Source organism: Varroa destructor, unplaced genomic scaffold (assembly GCF_002443255.2).
Source record: "Varroa destructor unplaced genomic scaffold, Vdes_3.0 BEIS01000004.1, whole genome shotgun sequence".
NCBI lineage: Eukaryota > Metazoa > Arthropoda > Arachnida > Mesostigmata > Varroidae > Varroa > Varroa destructor.
Window position 1 is genome coordinate 37,720,510 of NW_019211457.1, and position 16,761 is coordinate 37,737,270.

Genomic DNA, 16,761 nt, shown 5'->3' on the forward strand with positions numbered 1-16,761 from the left:
TTGAAATCCATTCTATACATGTCGTGCTATTGAAATCCGTTCTATTATATTATAGAACGGAGCCTGCCGGAGTCGGAACAACGAAACAGGTCGAGAATCTGAAACTGTTTGCTCTAGTTGCTTAGGTGCAATCAGTGAACACCTCAGAGAGGTGGTATTAACCTAGCAACGGTAGAAGTGTCCTTCGGTGTTAAAAGATTCACTCAGTCAACGATCAGCCTTCGTGCCTTTCAAAGGCAAAAGGCCTTATCCGTTCTAGTATACCGATCCTCGAAAAATCGCATCTCTCGGTAAATTTTGCTATGATATTAGCAGTACGCAATCCTGTAGTACCGTGTCTATAGCCAATAGTGCAAGAAAGATCATAGCTACCAAACTTGAAATATAATAATGAGCAATATACGTAATAATGAGCAATATACGTAATAATCTTCAATTACCATCAAATGCTAGCCAATACCATTGCTACAAAATGGCTTTACGCGTATTTTCGTTTGATTTTTTTTTTGCCTTCAACTACAGTACGAGCGAATTTTATTTTTCTTGGCTTAACCCATTTGATAATATGTAAAGACATTTTCTTGTACAAAATACGCCGTCCCATGCTCTCTCGACACATTCAACAATTATATAGTTTTCCTCTCGACATTTGCCACATTTTAATGCTACTAATTTGTAACCATAGAATGTTGTGACAGTAACTTTTCGAGGCCAAAATTGTATGAAAGCTTTTTTTCTCACGTCGGGCACACCTGGAAAATCAGGCCCCGTCTGGCTGTGCGTTGTACTGCCTACTTTATGTATTTGTTCGTTGCCAATGTTTACATTCTACAACTATTCAGAAGAGCCACGACCCGGCATCCAAGCTCAGCGAAACGTGCAGTATTGGCGTACGAATAACGTTGACTGAAAGCTAGCATTTAAAGCATGGGGAAGACACACTGAGTTCTAAAGGCGTACTCACAACGGTATAAATATTGTTGAGATGTCCTACCTTCGAAGCTTATCCATAAGGCAAGGAAAGGTTTCTTTGAAGTTTGCGCAATGGCTAAAAAATTGCTTTCTAAAAGATAGCCAGACAAACGGGATCTGTGGATCTATAACAGTAGTTGCGCTGCTCTTACCGCAGCAGTAACTTCCGAGTGCTCGCTAAGTTAAAAGTTGAACGTGCGTTCTAGTAGCGATAGGGCACAACTGGCCAACGAAACGGAAAATCTCAATCGACATCTGAACTGTTGGGCGTGGTCAAAAAGATCCGTACACCCGCAAATATTAACTTTGTTCCGAAAATAGTACTATTATTTAGCTTTTTCAAACAGGAGCGCCGTTACGTTTTTATTTAGATGTAGCCAACATAACAGATCTTCATAGACTTTTACAATTGAACACTGGCATGTTGCGACAGACTGTTTTAACAATGACGTAGACCAATGATATAAAATTGAAGTCACTTACGCCCGTAAAAACGCTAGAAGCCTATAATTTATCTATAATAGACAAATACAATGCATATACAAAACAAACATACACTATTCTATGTTTTAGAAAGTGACGTTCATCTCCGGCAAATAAACAATGGTCAATATTACTCACCTTACAGGGAAATAGGTTTCTAATTATTTTCTTTCTAATTATTTGAAGAACGAAAGAATCGCACAAATTTAGGGAACCGGCAATAAACACGATATTTTGTATTAGCTGCTATATTTTGAGCCCCGCGCCGGCCTCCGCTGTTTGTTTACTTGAAGGCGATGCTATGTTCCGACCATGGGATCGTTTCCCAACGATGAACAGTCCTTCAATACTAACAGCTTAACGATGGCTATTCACATTAATTTCTCAGGTAACTACCGTACGTTTTCACCTCAGATCATTTTGTGCCCTTATTTCTCAGACTGTAGCTATTTCATCGATAAACCCGACAGCTTGGCGCTAGCCACTGAGTGCCGAAATCAATTTTGCTTAGATTTTCGATCAGTACCTGAACGACCAGACGTATTTGAGTGGAGTCGTCCTTTTGAATAAAGTTGGGTATACTGGTTTCGGATCGAAACAGACTCGTGTATGAAGTCGCACAATTTTTCGAAAAGAACTGTCGATCGCTTCGGGACATCAGTCGCTTCCAGCGTGAAAGGTATGGGTTCAGAGATATTTAGAACTCTGCGAACTTCATGTTTTTTTTGTTGATAGACGAAGCGAAACGACATCTCATCAGGGATAGTTCGTAATAGCTGCGGATACATCGAGGCGCAGAAATAGCCTTTGTCACATTTAATCATTTCAAAAGTAGAGGTATAGCGATCAACTCGAGTCAATAGGTTGTGGAGAGCGTCTACATCGGCCTCCTTTATTTTCGGTAATGCGAGCATATTTGCGAAAATACAATGAACGATCATTTCACAATTTCCATAGTGGCTAATTAGAGAGCCGAGCGCTGCTTGGTAGCTAGTGTCTGATAACGGAACGTATCTGATAACTCTAGCTGCATGACCGTCCAGTAACGTCCGTAATATAAAATGCTTTTGCTGATCGGTAAATTCGGTTCTTTCGTGAACCAAACGACGAAATTCAACTAGAAAAAAGGGGAAGTCGGCGTAGTCTCCTGCAAAGTGCGTCATTGTCGAAGCTAGGTAATGTACCTGGCGAGAAGCATACTCTTCCTTCAAAGAAATGAAGCAGTTCAACAGAGGCTCTTCTGTGTTACTCAAGCTTTTCTCCGGGATCTCAACCATACTGTAACCGCGCGGGCTCGATAGTGCTGTTACGTGACTAGTTACTTTCGAGCTTTGCAATCCTGATACTGACTGCAACTGGTCTTCCTCCTCGTAAGTTTCACCTTTCGTAGCTATATCTTGCGCCGGCGGTATCGCTAAAACAGGGGAACCGCGACGGTATTTGCTCAGTTTGCTTCTTATACGTTTAATAGTTTCTGAATAATCCTTAAGCTTTGGGCTCTCCCTAGTTGTTCGACCATCTCCGTCGCTCAAAATCGCTTCGAGTACTTTGTTATGGAGTGCATCAAGTTTGAGCTTGTAAGTGTCGGCACGGGCTAAACATACTCCTATCTGATGATTGATTTTTTCCGATGACTCTGACCTTGCTGACGCTGAATCCCTGCACAACTCACTCATGGTTTCTTGCAACCTCACCACCTCGTCGTAAAGGCATCCCTGTTCGGAGTTGGCCATGGCGGAATCAACTTGGAACTCAACTTAAATGAACGGCGGATAATCGAGTAACCTGGATCCAATGTAAATAAAAATTCTCCACGTAAGTCGAAATCGAACAAAAGCATGCGTTCGATCAATATAATAACATGTGGCCTAAGTAGCATCTTCAAACAGTGTCGAACGAATTCTGTTCTCTCAATTTTGATGAAAACGTTTTTATTTGCCCTTAGTGCGTCACTGAATGCTATTAAAGGCAGGGTCTAACAGATCGAGCGACGCCTTTCCGACGAGTCTCTGAACACTCACCTTTATCGGAGACTGAGCTAGGTTATATCGTGTGCGAACGAATGGAACCACACGAATACTCTGCACTTCCAAGCGAACCCTACGAAAAAAGTTGACCAGTGAATTTTCGTCACAAGTCATCATTTGCACTAACTAACATAACAGCAGAGCTGCCGTTGGCCTCGTACGACTAGGCACAATATAGCCGCGGCCACCTGATGGCAGCACCTATGCCTTACCACCACAGACACAATTTCAATAGCGTCTGCTCTGCAATTGTCAGACGTAAAGATAGATCTATTACAAAAGGAAGGCTATACCGACGCAACTGAAATTATTATAGGACACAGAAACATTTTTACTAGCAGCAAAGCTGGCGCTAATCAATATAACGCAACATTATAATTGGTTGGAAGATTCTTTGGAAAATCTAGCATGGATATCCCAGTTTGAGCATTTCGCTTTTAGGAAATGTTGACAAATCAGCACCCGTGTTGACGATGGAGTCTGCCGGCTCAACTAAGCTGTCGTTGTCAACGACGCCATGGACTAGTGATGCAGAAATAGGGGCGGAAGGGGAATAAGAACGTTATAAAATAAATGTCCAGCTCAATGGCGGCATATATTTTTTGAAACTTACGCTTAGACTCCAAGTCACGCCTGTAATCATAAACGAACGGTGAGACAGGACTTGTGTTGTTTGTGGCAATTATATAAATGAACGGTGGCCGTTTTGGTCGGATGAGATAATCTAATATATAAATAAATTCTATCCATTGTCATCTTCTGTTCTGAAGCGATGTATAAAACCGGATTAACGTATATAGCTAATTAATTATAAAAAAAAAAAAACAAAACAATTGAATTCATTGTGCCATGCCTCTTTTAGTGACATGCGGTCTGAATTTTCAGCGCACTTTGCTTGGTAAGTGCTAAACTTTGAGGATATCATATTAAAAATTCGTTAGTAAATGAGTGTATCCAGACGTTGAATAATGTTACTAAGGCCACATGGTTATGAGGCTCGACTTTGAACGTCAGCTTCGTTTAATCTGATAAGAAGCTTCGTGCAGCATAAAATGAAAACCCATCTCTGCGCCCAGCGACCTAGTAACGTCGATAGAGTTGGGGCATTTGAGAACAACTTGAAAACGTAGTATAGATTAAAATTCAGTCACTACGTGCGCTGATGCTGTACGTAGGAATCCAAGCAATACGATCTGTTTCCGTTTATGGTTACAGAAACGCCTATGTATGGATCACGATATGACTTTTATTTACTGATACACCTGGTTAATTTTCACTATTTGCGATATGTGTCCGCATTGTCGTCACCGATACTTTCCTAGTGGCCTATTTGACTTAGGCGATCACCTATTACGGAGTGAGTTAGGTTTGAGCGGGTCTAGCTGGAGTGTTCGTGAAGGCGTCACTTTTATTTATAACATCATTTGCGTTTATGAGGTAGCCGGTCGAACGCGGTCCCTTTGTCTGTCGACAACACAATAGTAAACTCCTTGCCCGGCATGTTTATTGCATACACGAGGCCCAGTCGTATCGCACTATAAAAATTTTATCCTGCAGCACAATAAGCCGACAAATACTTCTATACGCTAATAAAGCCAATTTATATATATATATAAATAACCGTCTAGTATCTTTTGAGGTGGTTGCTAACAGGCAAAAGTATTCATTGCTAGCTGTTATAGATAACCGGTCGCTTGTTGTATATAGCGAACAGCTGTTGCAAGCAGCTTCTAATGCGGATATTAAAATTGTTTCACTTTTAAATTATGCGCATCTCTAGCGCGAAAAACATGGCTCGTAAATACTGCAGCGTTCTAGAAACTTATGAGCGAAGGCCGGTTAAATTTGGTCCACCAGAAATAAGGTTAAAAGAAAGAACATCTTTTAGTCTCGGAAATTAGTTGTCAGCGGTCGAGCTTTTGCTTCTCGAAGGCCACAGCGCTCAAACAATTTTCCGGACACCAGCGAAGGCTAATTTCGTTAAGGATGTTTTAAACGAAAGCGCAATATACTAAAAATGCAAACGTTTAAAGAACCGAAATTGGAGTATTAAAAACCAACGAGGACGTGGCCAGATGGGCTCGAAAGACACGGCCGCCCCCCAGGAGACTTTTTACCAAAGAAGACCTTAAGGTCTATGGCTGCTGTCGCTCAAAGCTAGCTTTTCACATGTAACGTGTTATAGAATTATAATCCAAATGCTGAGTACAAAATGCCTGTTGAGAATTTGCTCCAGGATGGTTAGAAATGCGTGCATTGTATTATATGGGCAATTTGCGGAATTCTAGTCCGCAGAAGTATTATACGGTCGCTATAAATGGGGCGTAACTTAGTCTCCATCACAAGCTAGAAATGAACCAGGTGAGAGAATGGCATTGTCTAAAAGAAAAATCGAATTTGCTGGTGGTATCGAGTACATTTCGGTATGTGTCGGACGTAAGATGATGATAGTATTCGCTATACGGTCTAGTAGCTCCAGTTTCTTAGGAGACCCATAAACTAACTAGACATTACCGGAAAGCCAGTCTACCTATTTGGTGACCTCATCGCCATACCTTAATTACTTCATGCAAAGAAATATCCAACGTTGCCTTCAAGCCGCTTACTCTCCCGATTTAAGTCATCATGACTACGAGGTTGCTGACGCTTTAAAAACAGCAACTTGTGGGTAAACACTTCGAACCATTTATTTACTTCGAGAAGCCATGAATGCAGAAATTACATGTGGGAAAGCTAACAAACGTAGGTATATGGCTGTCTAGATGCTGCAAAAACGCTGGGACAAGTGCGTAAAAAATAAACTAAAGTACCTCTAATATGTATTGAGAAATCACTATTCTAGCCCGATTAACTTAAAAGCTTTTACTCAGTTTCAAGGTCTGCCGGCTTCGCTTGGAACAACCTAATACATACATTTACAAATGGAAAAATTACCTCGCATTCACTCTTGTACTGCGCTTGCGGATTCTTAGTCTAATAATGCTAGTCAAAAACCAATCACAGCTGACACAGTGTGTATAGCCTTTCAGACCGTGTTCGAATAATCCTTCATTGCAGTTTGCTTATCTAGTCGAGGCAGCAGACTATATGCAATACGTACTTGAGAAAACCGAAAAAAAGATTACCGGCTAAGGTCCTCAACAACTTTTCTTTGCAGTTTCTAGTACGTGGCCCAGAAGAATCACGTCTTTAGTCTTAAGTTCTTTGTGTAAACCTCTTAGTTCTTTTGTGCTTTAGGGCTCTCGAGGCACGATGGCCTCAGTCGTCATTTCTTTTTTCCTTCCCCCTTCTGGACATTTTTATTTATCGGTGGCATTTCTTATATTACTCTATCATTTCGATGGTTGGCGCACAACTCGTTCTTCTCACTCCCTGACATGTGCTGCCATTCCACTGCCCACCTTCATTCAGTCAGTGGCACTTGGATACGTCGGCAGCCGGCGCACCACGTTCGGGGTTGTAACGTATCCACCGTCGGTTTCTGATTCCCTGAGGGCAAATATCGACCTCGGCCGGCTCTCTACTGCCTTCCTGTCCTCTTCATTTTCTGCCGTCCCTTCACGTTAGCTTTAGTACTAGTGGCCAATGGGGTCGAGCTAATACCCCTTGGAGCAGGCCGAGGGCCCGCTCGTATCTCTCCAGTTGAATTTACTCGCCATCCCCTAAAGCTTTCTTCCTGTTCATTTTCGGCCGTAAACGTAAGGGACATAGAACGACGGTGAACAGGGAACGATCAACACTTTTGTCGTTTCCTTTGTTTTAAAGAATCAGAAGGACGGCGAAGAGGGTGACGTGGATCGCATTGAAAAACCAAATGAAGCGGTAAACAGTAAAACAAGAAACATACGATATTGTATAGCGTTCACATAAACACATATACATGCAGAAGGCGTATGATTATTTTGAATAGGAGCAATACGCAATATTATTATAGTTGAATAAAATGTGTATAGCGGAGACCTGAGTATAATGGTCATGTGAAGTTTTGATGCTGTTTCAACGAAAATAGAAAGTGTTTTTTTCGAGTATTGGATAGAAACTATTATGCTTCTACGATTTACGTGGATCTCAGCGAATCGCACTAGCGGTAAAGTAACAGGGTAAAGTGATAATAGACGGACATTTCTATCGGAAAATTTCTACTAATTGGTAGATAGATACCTGGCTTATAATTGTCACCCACTGTCACCCTAGGCCTCTTGTGGACTCAGATATATTGGCTAATCTACTGAAACCATGTTTAAGGTACCATACAATATATGTAATGTTTGAAAAACCATAAAGCAGATCGTACCCATTTTATATGTGACCACATACTTGCCTGCTAATCGTAGCGACACATTGTGATCCCTGATTCATAGATAGTTTCGTGCTGAGAGCCAGTTAGCCGTCGGTCCGTCTGATGGAGCGTCTTCCGGACGTAAAACTCAAAATACAAAAGTGGTCACATATTATCCGAGATTCAGATCTTACTGAGCTTACATTAACGGGTCATTTAATTTTAATTGGCTGCTGTCTTGACATAGTAATTTCCGTACATCAATGAACTACTTGGCAGCTTCAATATGATTTAATACTTATTTATTAGCTTATTATATCACAATAATTATGTTAATATTATATGTAATTATTGTTGAGTGGTAATTTCATCTAAGTTTTTTCAGGCTTATCGTCGATGTGAACTCAAACCGATATTATAGAGCAATTGATCCAGTTGGTCGTTGTCCTATCTGGGCCGTTCTAAACGACTTGAAAATGACCATTATGCGCTAATGGACAAGTATAATGAATTTGATGAAAAACCATCTAGCCTGGAAGCATTGCGGTAGCGCTACGTGTGGCACGAGACAGGACGATGCAATTATTTATTGGGCCTTGTTTTCCTGTCATTATTTCCCCCGAAAAAGAAAACGCATTTCCCATATCCCGTTTACTCAAACATTCAACCCGCTTAGATAACGTTCTGGGCTACATAATTGCTGCCGTAAGATTTGTTTCCGTCTACCGTTTCGAGCGGTTTCCGTACCGTCATATGCGCTTCGCAAACAGTTGAACCTTCTGGAGTACGCGACGGAAGCGAATGGAGAAAAGGGCTTCGTTTATTGCCTCTATTAGCTTCTTAATTTTCTCCTACGCCTTCGACTGGCTTGTTCGCTTCGGAAAAGGGGGCTTCCGTTTATAACTATACGACGTAAGTAAAGATACAAGATTCGCTGTTGAATAGCATGGAGGGCCAATTCTTTATAAAAAGGCGGCAGGAAATCGGATTGTGCGTGCGAGCAAGAACGTGCTCCTTGCATTGACGGATAGTTAGAATTCCAGGCTTCAGAAATTCGAAGAGACCACTTGCTGCGGGTAAGGTGAGGCTAGGGACACCACGAACTAGATGGACAAGCCACAACATTGCCGCAATATGTACACCGATCCAACGATCTTTTCAAGAGCTCGGCTTATCGATAAGCCTCGTGCGACACGTTTCGAAGCCGAAGTTGCATGCGCACCCTTACGGGCGAATAAGGACATCGCATGCGAACAACCCTTGCCTGCAACAAGATAGAACGAAAGAAGCCATCAGTCTACTTGATGTTATATTTCGAAGCCAACTGATCAGCGGCGATACTGAGTCACCGCCTCCGTCCTGTGATTTGAGTTCTCTCAGCTGTTAATGTGCAGCCATGTAAAAAGCAGTCTATGAGGGACCGTGATTCAACAAATACGTAAATCCGATGTGACCATTTCAAAGCTGGTCATATAAAAACGCCAAGTAGCAAAATGTCGGTTGTCAATTATACAGTAATTATATTTTACTACGTAAGAGACTCAATAACAAACTAATACGGAAAAGAATAGCCTCGAATCAAAGAGCATTACCGGATAGAAAATTCTGTCCAAAATAGATGTAGCTGTATATGTAAAGCGAGCTCCCGACGCAAGAACTCGTAAGTCCTATTATGCCATTCGGTTCTATTAGCAGCAAATTGAACCCTCAAGCCTATCACGTATAAGTGGTCATGTTACCGTGTTCTAGGTATAAGACTGCTATTCCCGTGATAGTTTTCTAGGGAACGCCTTTGCCTACTAATCGCAGGGACACGTTGTGGTCTAGGTTGGAACCTGGGCATAGCTAGGCCGGACGTATCAGAATTCAGGGCATAGAGAGGTCAGGCTGCCTAATTAGTACTGCGACGTCAGCCACTTGCAATTGTCATTACTATTATTTTACGCCTTTTTCAGTTGCTTTTTGAGCGTTAACAATCTGAACTGTCGTTAAATAAGCATAGCTCACATTGAGATAATGGTCTTCACAGTAGTCCGGATATTACTGGTTGATGGCAAATGGTTATAGGCATACTTTCGTTCACTTAGCGGAACTCATACGATGAAGTGCGCATTTATAGTAACGGATCTATATTCTTCTGTCATTTGAGGTCCGTGAAGCTGTTGCAATTCATGGGGCTGTCTATAAGCAATTCTGGGTCAGTTTAGCCGGAACTATCTTCTCGCCAAAGATCTGTCGTATTGCTTGGCTTATTACTTTATTGTAGAACTTGTTACGATCATCGAATGCAATGACCTAGTTAAGGCAGGGACTTCAGCTTCAGCCAGTTCTTCATAGAAAGCTAGATCGAGAATCCTGCGGGTTATTCCTGCTGTATACTAACTAAACCCTAAACCAATTGGGCCGAGTGTATTTAGATTGAAAATTATACATCCGTTTCCCTCTTGTGAATTTGCGTAATCCGGTCAAAATACTACTAGTAAACCATGCCTTTGAAATGATGCGATCATCTTTTCGGTGTTTATACGAGCGAATTTTTCTAGCTAGCACCATATCTAGATAGACCAGTAATAAAACCAGAACGGCAATTACCATAATGGCAGCGTTAAGGAGCAACGGCAGCTAAACAAGTTTTACGACGTATTTCGTTCTAGCTTAATAGCACCAAGCGTGGGAAAAAGTTCCCGGGTGAAATTCTGGCCTCAAACGAGTTGGCAGACTTTCAATGAAATCGATTCAATAGTTCACTGGGAAACGACGGCAGTAATTCCCATTTGCGTCCTACCTATTCTTCACTCCTGCGGAACATAAGCTAGCGACAGAGAGGAAGCGATTCAGGAATCACTACCTTGCTATTATACTGCTCAAAACTTTAACGGTACAGTGGTAGATACGGGATGAAGCCTATAAGTAAAATATCATTCCGGCAGTCGAGTAGTAAACCACAAAGCTGTCTAATATCCATTAGAAAAATGGCAATTTAAAACAACATCGATTTGTTGCCCGCTTTTCAGATTGCAACACGCACAGAGTCGACAAGGAAAACTGAGCGACGTTTCCGGGTTCTGCGAATAGATTGCAAATAGTAGAACGTTCAGGAAAGCTGGCGCCGGTCCTCTCTGAATCCTTTCTCTTACGATTCACAGCGCGGAACAGGCCATTTCCGTTCGGAGATCTCAGATGTACGCCACATATGACCCTCTTATATATTGTCAACTCGCACTAAGCGAACGACAGTGCTTGGCCGGCCAAAGGTAGTCGACCAGATCCACCCGAAACAGCAACGCTTCTCTAATATCAATGTCTGTGTATTGCTATCTTGAATAGAAACGCCTTTATATGTACGCGTACGTCATTCCTATGGCGTTTGCATCTAGAACAAGGAAGACACTCGAAAAATAGGCCAAAGGACGCGTTTGTACATCGTTTTTTTTTTAATGTACGAATGAATACGTCTTGTCGTTCAGCCGCGAATAGAATGAAGTAAATAGCCTGCCTATTCGGTTGTGTTGGATATTATATCCGAGTTATTCGTGGCTGTATACTTGGATCTAAGCAAAGTCACTTCCAATAAGAACAGAAACAAACATAAATCATGCTTAAAAATGTATTGATTTCGAAATGAATCCGTTTCTCCAAATAAGATTTATTAGAAGATGGTCATAACACATGATAGGGAGTATGCTGTCTTAGACACGTCCTGTGATGGTGGCGTTGCAGGACTGTATAATACTAATGGACACAAACGTTTACCATCGACAAACGTCTATGATTACTGAACTGTTGAAAAATCGTCGCTTATCATGTGTCTATTTAAAGTGTTAGCGGCAAGGTTGAGCGGCGGATTATCGCCTAGCCTTACGATTAAAACAAAGCTGTCATGTTATTACTGCCGCTGATGTTGGTTTGAACGCGTTGTAGCTCGTCTCCTATCTACAAATGCGGACGGTTTAAAGGCGTATGATAAGGATCCACGAGTGGGGTTAGCGTAACAATCACTAAATGGCTAGCTGAGTAGTCCGTAAATGATAAATTCAAATAGATCCGACCCAAATCTTCGAACACGACCAACCATCTCCACTTTTATAACCACTTCCCTGAACTGCGTAGCGAAAATGCTGACCGTTCGGCGAACACCGTTTCATTCTTTGGAAAACATATACCAGCTCGAATTTACCGACTCTACTGCTGTGAAGCACATAATCGCCACTCAACGTGTTTAGTTCTAGTATTTTACGCTAGATCTTGTCTGTCGATATGCAACGATGTATTTCGAAGAAGCGGCTTCGAAATGTATTCTTCGATTTCTGTCAGGTGGCTGATCTTCAGCATATATTCGAATATGGAGAGTGAGCATAAAAACCACAAACAAGCCGCGCTGAAGAACAGTCACGTTCCCATGAGAACTGCTTGTTAGAGCTTCTCGCAACGTCTTGTACTGCCATTTCATGTGCTCTAATCTTTTTACTATGAGACCCTATTTCTTTCGTTTTATATAATAGCTAATCTGTGAGCTTACTCTAAGAGTAACCGGTCGTCAGTCGAGGCGAAAACTTGGGCTTTACTGCCATCGATCGGATCTAATATGCCACCACAGGCTCATGCAATACATTGCAGGACGAACGAGGCTGCGCTGAAGTGGCGCTAGGCTTGACAGTGTCAAAGTCTGAGGGACGCTGATTGCTATGGAATAGCCCTTATTTAGAACTGCATCAATAAAGCGAGTTACCGGCTGCTGCCAGCATCCTCGAAACAGAGCACAAATTTGCCATGATTTAAGTTAGACGGATTCTTGTTAGTTGAGAAAAAAACGCAATTTTTCAAGCAAAAAAAATATATATACTATCGCAACGCTATACGTACAACGTTGAAATAAGCTAACTTCAATAGTCTGTATTATCGTTCGGTATTTCGGTTAGCTCATACAATATCTGTAAAACACTAACATACTGTTTTACATAGAAGATAATCTATTTTAATTTTATTGTGAGCGTATATGTGTATGTGTGAGGCAAATATAAGTATACGGTGGACAAAAATCATCGTTTACGCTCGTTTGGAAAAACGTCGACATTTGTAAGGATACTGTGGATTGTGTGATCAATTTTGAAAGCGGCCTTTCAATTTATAAGCCTTCCTTAACCCTCTAGAAATGCGTGGTGCTTTCTGTCCTTGGGCAATGCGCTAGCACCTGGCACTACAGTTGGCGTCATCCTTTCAGAGGACGATGCCTTTTATTGGCTACTTGGTGCATGGCAATAAATCTGCAAGACTGCATCCTACCTCGTCGTAGTACCTGAGGACAACTGCGACTGTGGTGCCCATGTGCCCAAATTTTTCGGTCAGACAGTATACGCACGATATAGATATGTTTAAATATTGAATAACACAATGAGTTATGTCGCACTGGATGAAAGTTGATAACGAAAATATCTTTGTGTGTTTGTTTCGCTGTTTGGTGCAGCTTAGCTAAACAAATTCAGTGCATTGGGTATTAATCAGTTGGCTCTATATATTAAGGTCAAATCTAGATCGATATAATAAAGCCTCTATAGTAAACAGGGAGCGACGTCCTGCACTAAATAGATACTGGAACATAATGCGGGCCTTCGTACTTGTCAAATTTTGCTAATGGAATTTTTGCTAGCAGCTTTGGCCATAGAACATCACGAATTCAGTCAACGAAATGAACGAAAAAATGCTGGCATGATTCAAAATATATAAACAACATTTTTATGATAAACATTGCAGCGGCAGCCGGTCCTATTCTCTCTCAGCCAATCACTAACTGAACAGTATAATCGACGATACAACGTTTTTCAAACTATACGCCCTAAACTAATGAGGGTTTTCATGTACATATACAACGTGCAGCAACTGTTAGTTCTCGTATGTACATACATATATGTACTGTATGACCACCTGTATGGACATAGTTGAATTTGCTGACGACAAAACAACAGCGCGACTAAGATACGTCTTGGAAAAACAGCTTTATGTTAAAAAAAAAAAAAAACGTTTTTTCACAGACTCCAATGTGAAACGAAGAGATTGACTACGGACAACTTCTAGAATCTCTTAAACATATAGGTATTTTCTTATTGTAACGAAACGATCTGGGCAGAGCAGTTGGGTTTATTTAAGCAGGCTGATGGGCGGTCTGCAACGAGAAATTACAATGGCACAAGCAGTATAGCAATAGCAGTATGACGAAACTAGAGCAACAGGGTACGAAGCAACGATACCGAGTTTGAGTTCAGAACTTGCGTTTGGGCCGGGCAAATTTAGACTATTTTGAAGTTTAATTCCGACAGATGGACTATGGGCAGAAAAGAAATTGGTAAGTGGGCATCATCCCTACGGATGATTATTATAGGCAATGAGTGGGGCGAACATTGCATACTTCTGACCGTGTTTATTGCCATGCAGATGAGTTGAGTTGCATGAGCCCGTTGGATTTAATATCTAACCTTGCGGAACATTTGGTTCCTTTTATTTAGATGCTTTTTTAGTTTTTTTAGAAAGTGTTCATTATACTTTCTGCCTTAGTGAAATTTATTAGATCAGCACAGTATGAAATAACGCATGTCTCCAACAAGCGTCGTTTTGCCGTAGCCACCAGCAAACAATAAGGAAATCTTATCTCAGCTACTGCTACGCCCGTAACCGACAAGCGCAATGGCGTGTTGCCGATCTGCTTTGTGAACAGAGTAAAAAGGAAACAATGAAAAAATCAAGGTATTTCACTGTCATGGCTCTGCCTTAGCTGGCTTACTAACTATTGCCGAGATCGACTGAGGCGGATGGCGGGCGGTCGACAAGCTGCTGGTCTGCCAAACCCCTCTCCGCCCTGGCTCGTTGCCGCCTCACACCGAAGCCATCACCGAAAGAGTGTCAGCAGTCCGCGGGAGATAAAACACCTGGAACGAGGTACTGAGGCGCAAAACTACCAAAGTAGTCTTCCGCAAGGCTAGGTTTCGTTCAGAACCATTCTAAAAGTACGAGAGTGGTAATGCAAGCATCGGGAACAACAACAACGAAAATATTTTCGTGACGTGAGAAAATTTTCGTCGAGAAACGTTTTCATTGACACGTATCAAGGTATACACAATAAGCAACTAATGCCTTAGGCGTATTACGGATGCAGTGTTTGCATTAGGTAGAGCTGTTTTCTTAGTATGTCTTATAATGTAATTATAAGTTATACAGTTCTCCGATAGCGGATAGCCACCGTACCAATGATACGTTTGTCTTTTTTTTTTTCTAGTACTCAATTGCCAGAATTGGAGGGCGCTTAATTAGAGGAGGTGCGAAACATGATAACGAATGAAACATACTTAATGCATATGAAATGATAGCTGTTATCAATTGATTTGAAACGTATTCTTAATTATCCTATATCTAACGGGAAAAAAAAAAGCAAAAGCAAAGCTGATGGTGCCAGTCAGATGTACATCGTCAGATTATATATATATATCTATTAATTATTCTTAACTGTAAAAAAATTTGTTTATCGCACAAATAAACACCAGTCAGAGTAGTCAACCCCTATCTGAAACAGTAAGAATTTGCTTTGCAACTGTACACATACGGCGTCTATGAGGGTACGTGTGTATCTGTGAATACATGAGTACCTACAGAAGACCGTTATATTATTGTATCAGTAGCTGCCGTAGTAAAGAGAACAAAAGGCAAATATAGTGGATAGATATAGTGAATCACAGCCGACGATCAGTAGGCGCTACTTAGATTTTAGCAGCTATCCACGTTGGTCCACTTTCCTACGGAAAAACGAATGACTGAACGCTGCTAATTAGACCCGACTTAAGGGCTGTCTGGTCCAAGGAAAGCTTAATGGTAGCCGTCACCGTTCGAGAAGGGTTAGAGAAAGCAAATGTGGGCACGGCAGCACTGCCGAACTAGGTGGCTTCCTCCGTCCTATCTTCACTATTTATAGGTTTCCAATGAATGACGGAATCGTTTTTGTTTCGTTTAGCACTAGTAGAGTAGCTTGGCCTTCTTATCATCAGCTAAATAAACAACGTGAGCAAGGACGGGTTACGAACAATTACTACATTTGTAGGGAACGTTTACCACGTAGAAGAACTGCTGCTGGACGATTCTATCGGTGCGTGTGTGTAAAAAAAGTTGATTACAAAGGTAACGATAGCGAATGATGTTAGACCTTAAGGTCTAATAATATCAATCTGATACGAACAAAACTCACATAGTCATGAATGTACCTTGCTGTGCGTGCCTGATATAGCAGATAGTACAGCCTCTATGCGGGGTATGCTCTAATAGTCAACGATAAACATGTAAAATCTACGGTAGGCAAGTGTTTTGAACTACACACACACACTTCCCTCAAATAGACCGCACTATGAATATGACTGATGAATAAAACGGCTAGTATAAATGGCTTAGGAGGCACGCCGCATCTGCCATTGTGGTTGATAAGTTAGATCTACTTCGACTGTCACAATTTTCCGTTTCTATATGTCTGCACGCCTTAGATACTTTCTGGTTCGAGCACAGCCGGGCTGACGTATTATATTTTAATGCTTTCTGAAAAACTACAATGTAGGGCGGAGAAGTGTGCCCTTTGCGAAGTTAGTCCGTTAGCTGCTATATGTACTTCGTAGTCTGAAATTGGAGAAAACAAAAGTCCATATTTCTTTTTTTTTCCAAACGAACCATTTTATACATCTCAAAACGAATACAGCTTACGCATGGTGGGCATTCACACAATGAGGGCGTGGTGCAGCCCTTCATTTTTATTCTATGTCTCGTATATGTAGCTTGTGCGGGCTTTCGGAGAAGCAGCTACTGGGAACGACCCAGACGCCTTTACGTTTCGCTGCGTATATGACAGTTCACCTACAACGGGTGTTTAGATGCGACTTTTTGCACGCGGTCTGATTTACGAACTTTGAGACTGCAAATAGCGAAGCAAACAAACATCAGCTATTCTCTCCTTACGGTCCTTGACGCAACAAT

At 41.5% G+C, this 16,761-nt stretch overlaps 1 protein-coding gene and 1 long non-coding RNA gene across 3 annotated transcripts; one reads left to right on the forward strand and one right to left on the reverse strand.

Moving 5' to 3' along the window:
- Positions 1 to 1,162: 1,162 nt before the first annotated feature.
- Positions 1,163 to 3,917, reverse strand: LOC147756161 (uncharacterized). The gene is made up of 2 exons (XM_086988176.1): positions 3,477 to 3,917; positions 1,163 to 3,240 (listed from the first exon to the last, which is right to left on the reverse strand). The coding sequence occupies exon 2, from the start codon at positions 3,186 to 3,188 to the stop codon at positions 1,953 to 1,955; it is 1,236 nt and encodes a 411-aa protein (XP_086844302.1). The 5' UTR covers positions 3,189 to 3,240; positions 3,477 to 3,917; the 3' UTR covers positions 1,163 to 1,952.
- On the forward strand, positions 2,687 to 11,028 carry LOC147756162 (uncharacterized). Of its 2 annotated transcripts, none has more exons than XR_015327172.1 (3): positions 2,687 to 2,825; positions 3,165 to 3,270; positions 10,776 to 11,028. It is a non-coding gene; the product is annotated as an uncharacterized LOC147756162 (long non-coding RNA). The 2 variants fall into 2 exon arrangements; XR_015327173.1 differs by lacking the exon at positions 10,776 to 11,028 and adding an exon at positions 3,924 to 4,196.
- The last annotated feature ends 5,733 nt before the right edge of the window (positions 11,029 to 16,761 follow it).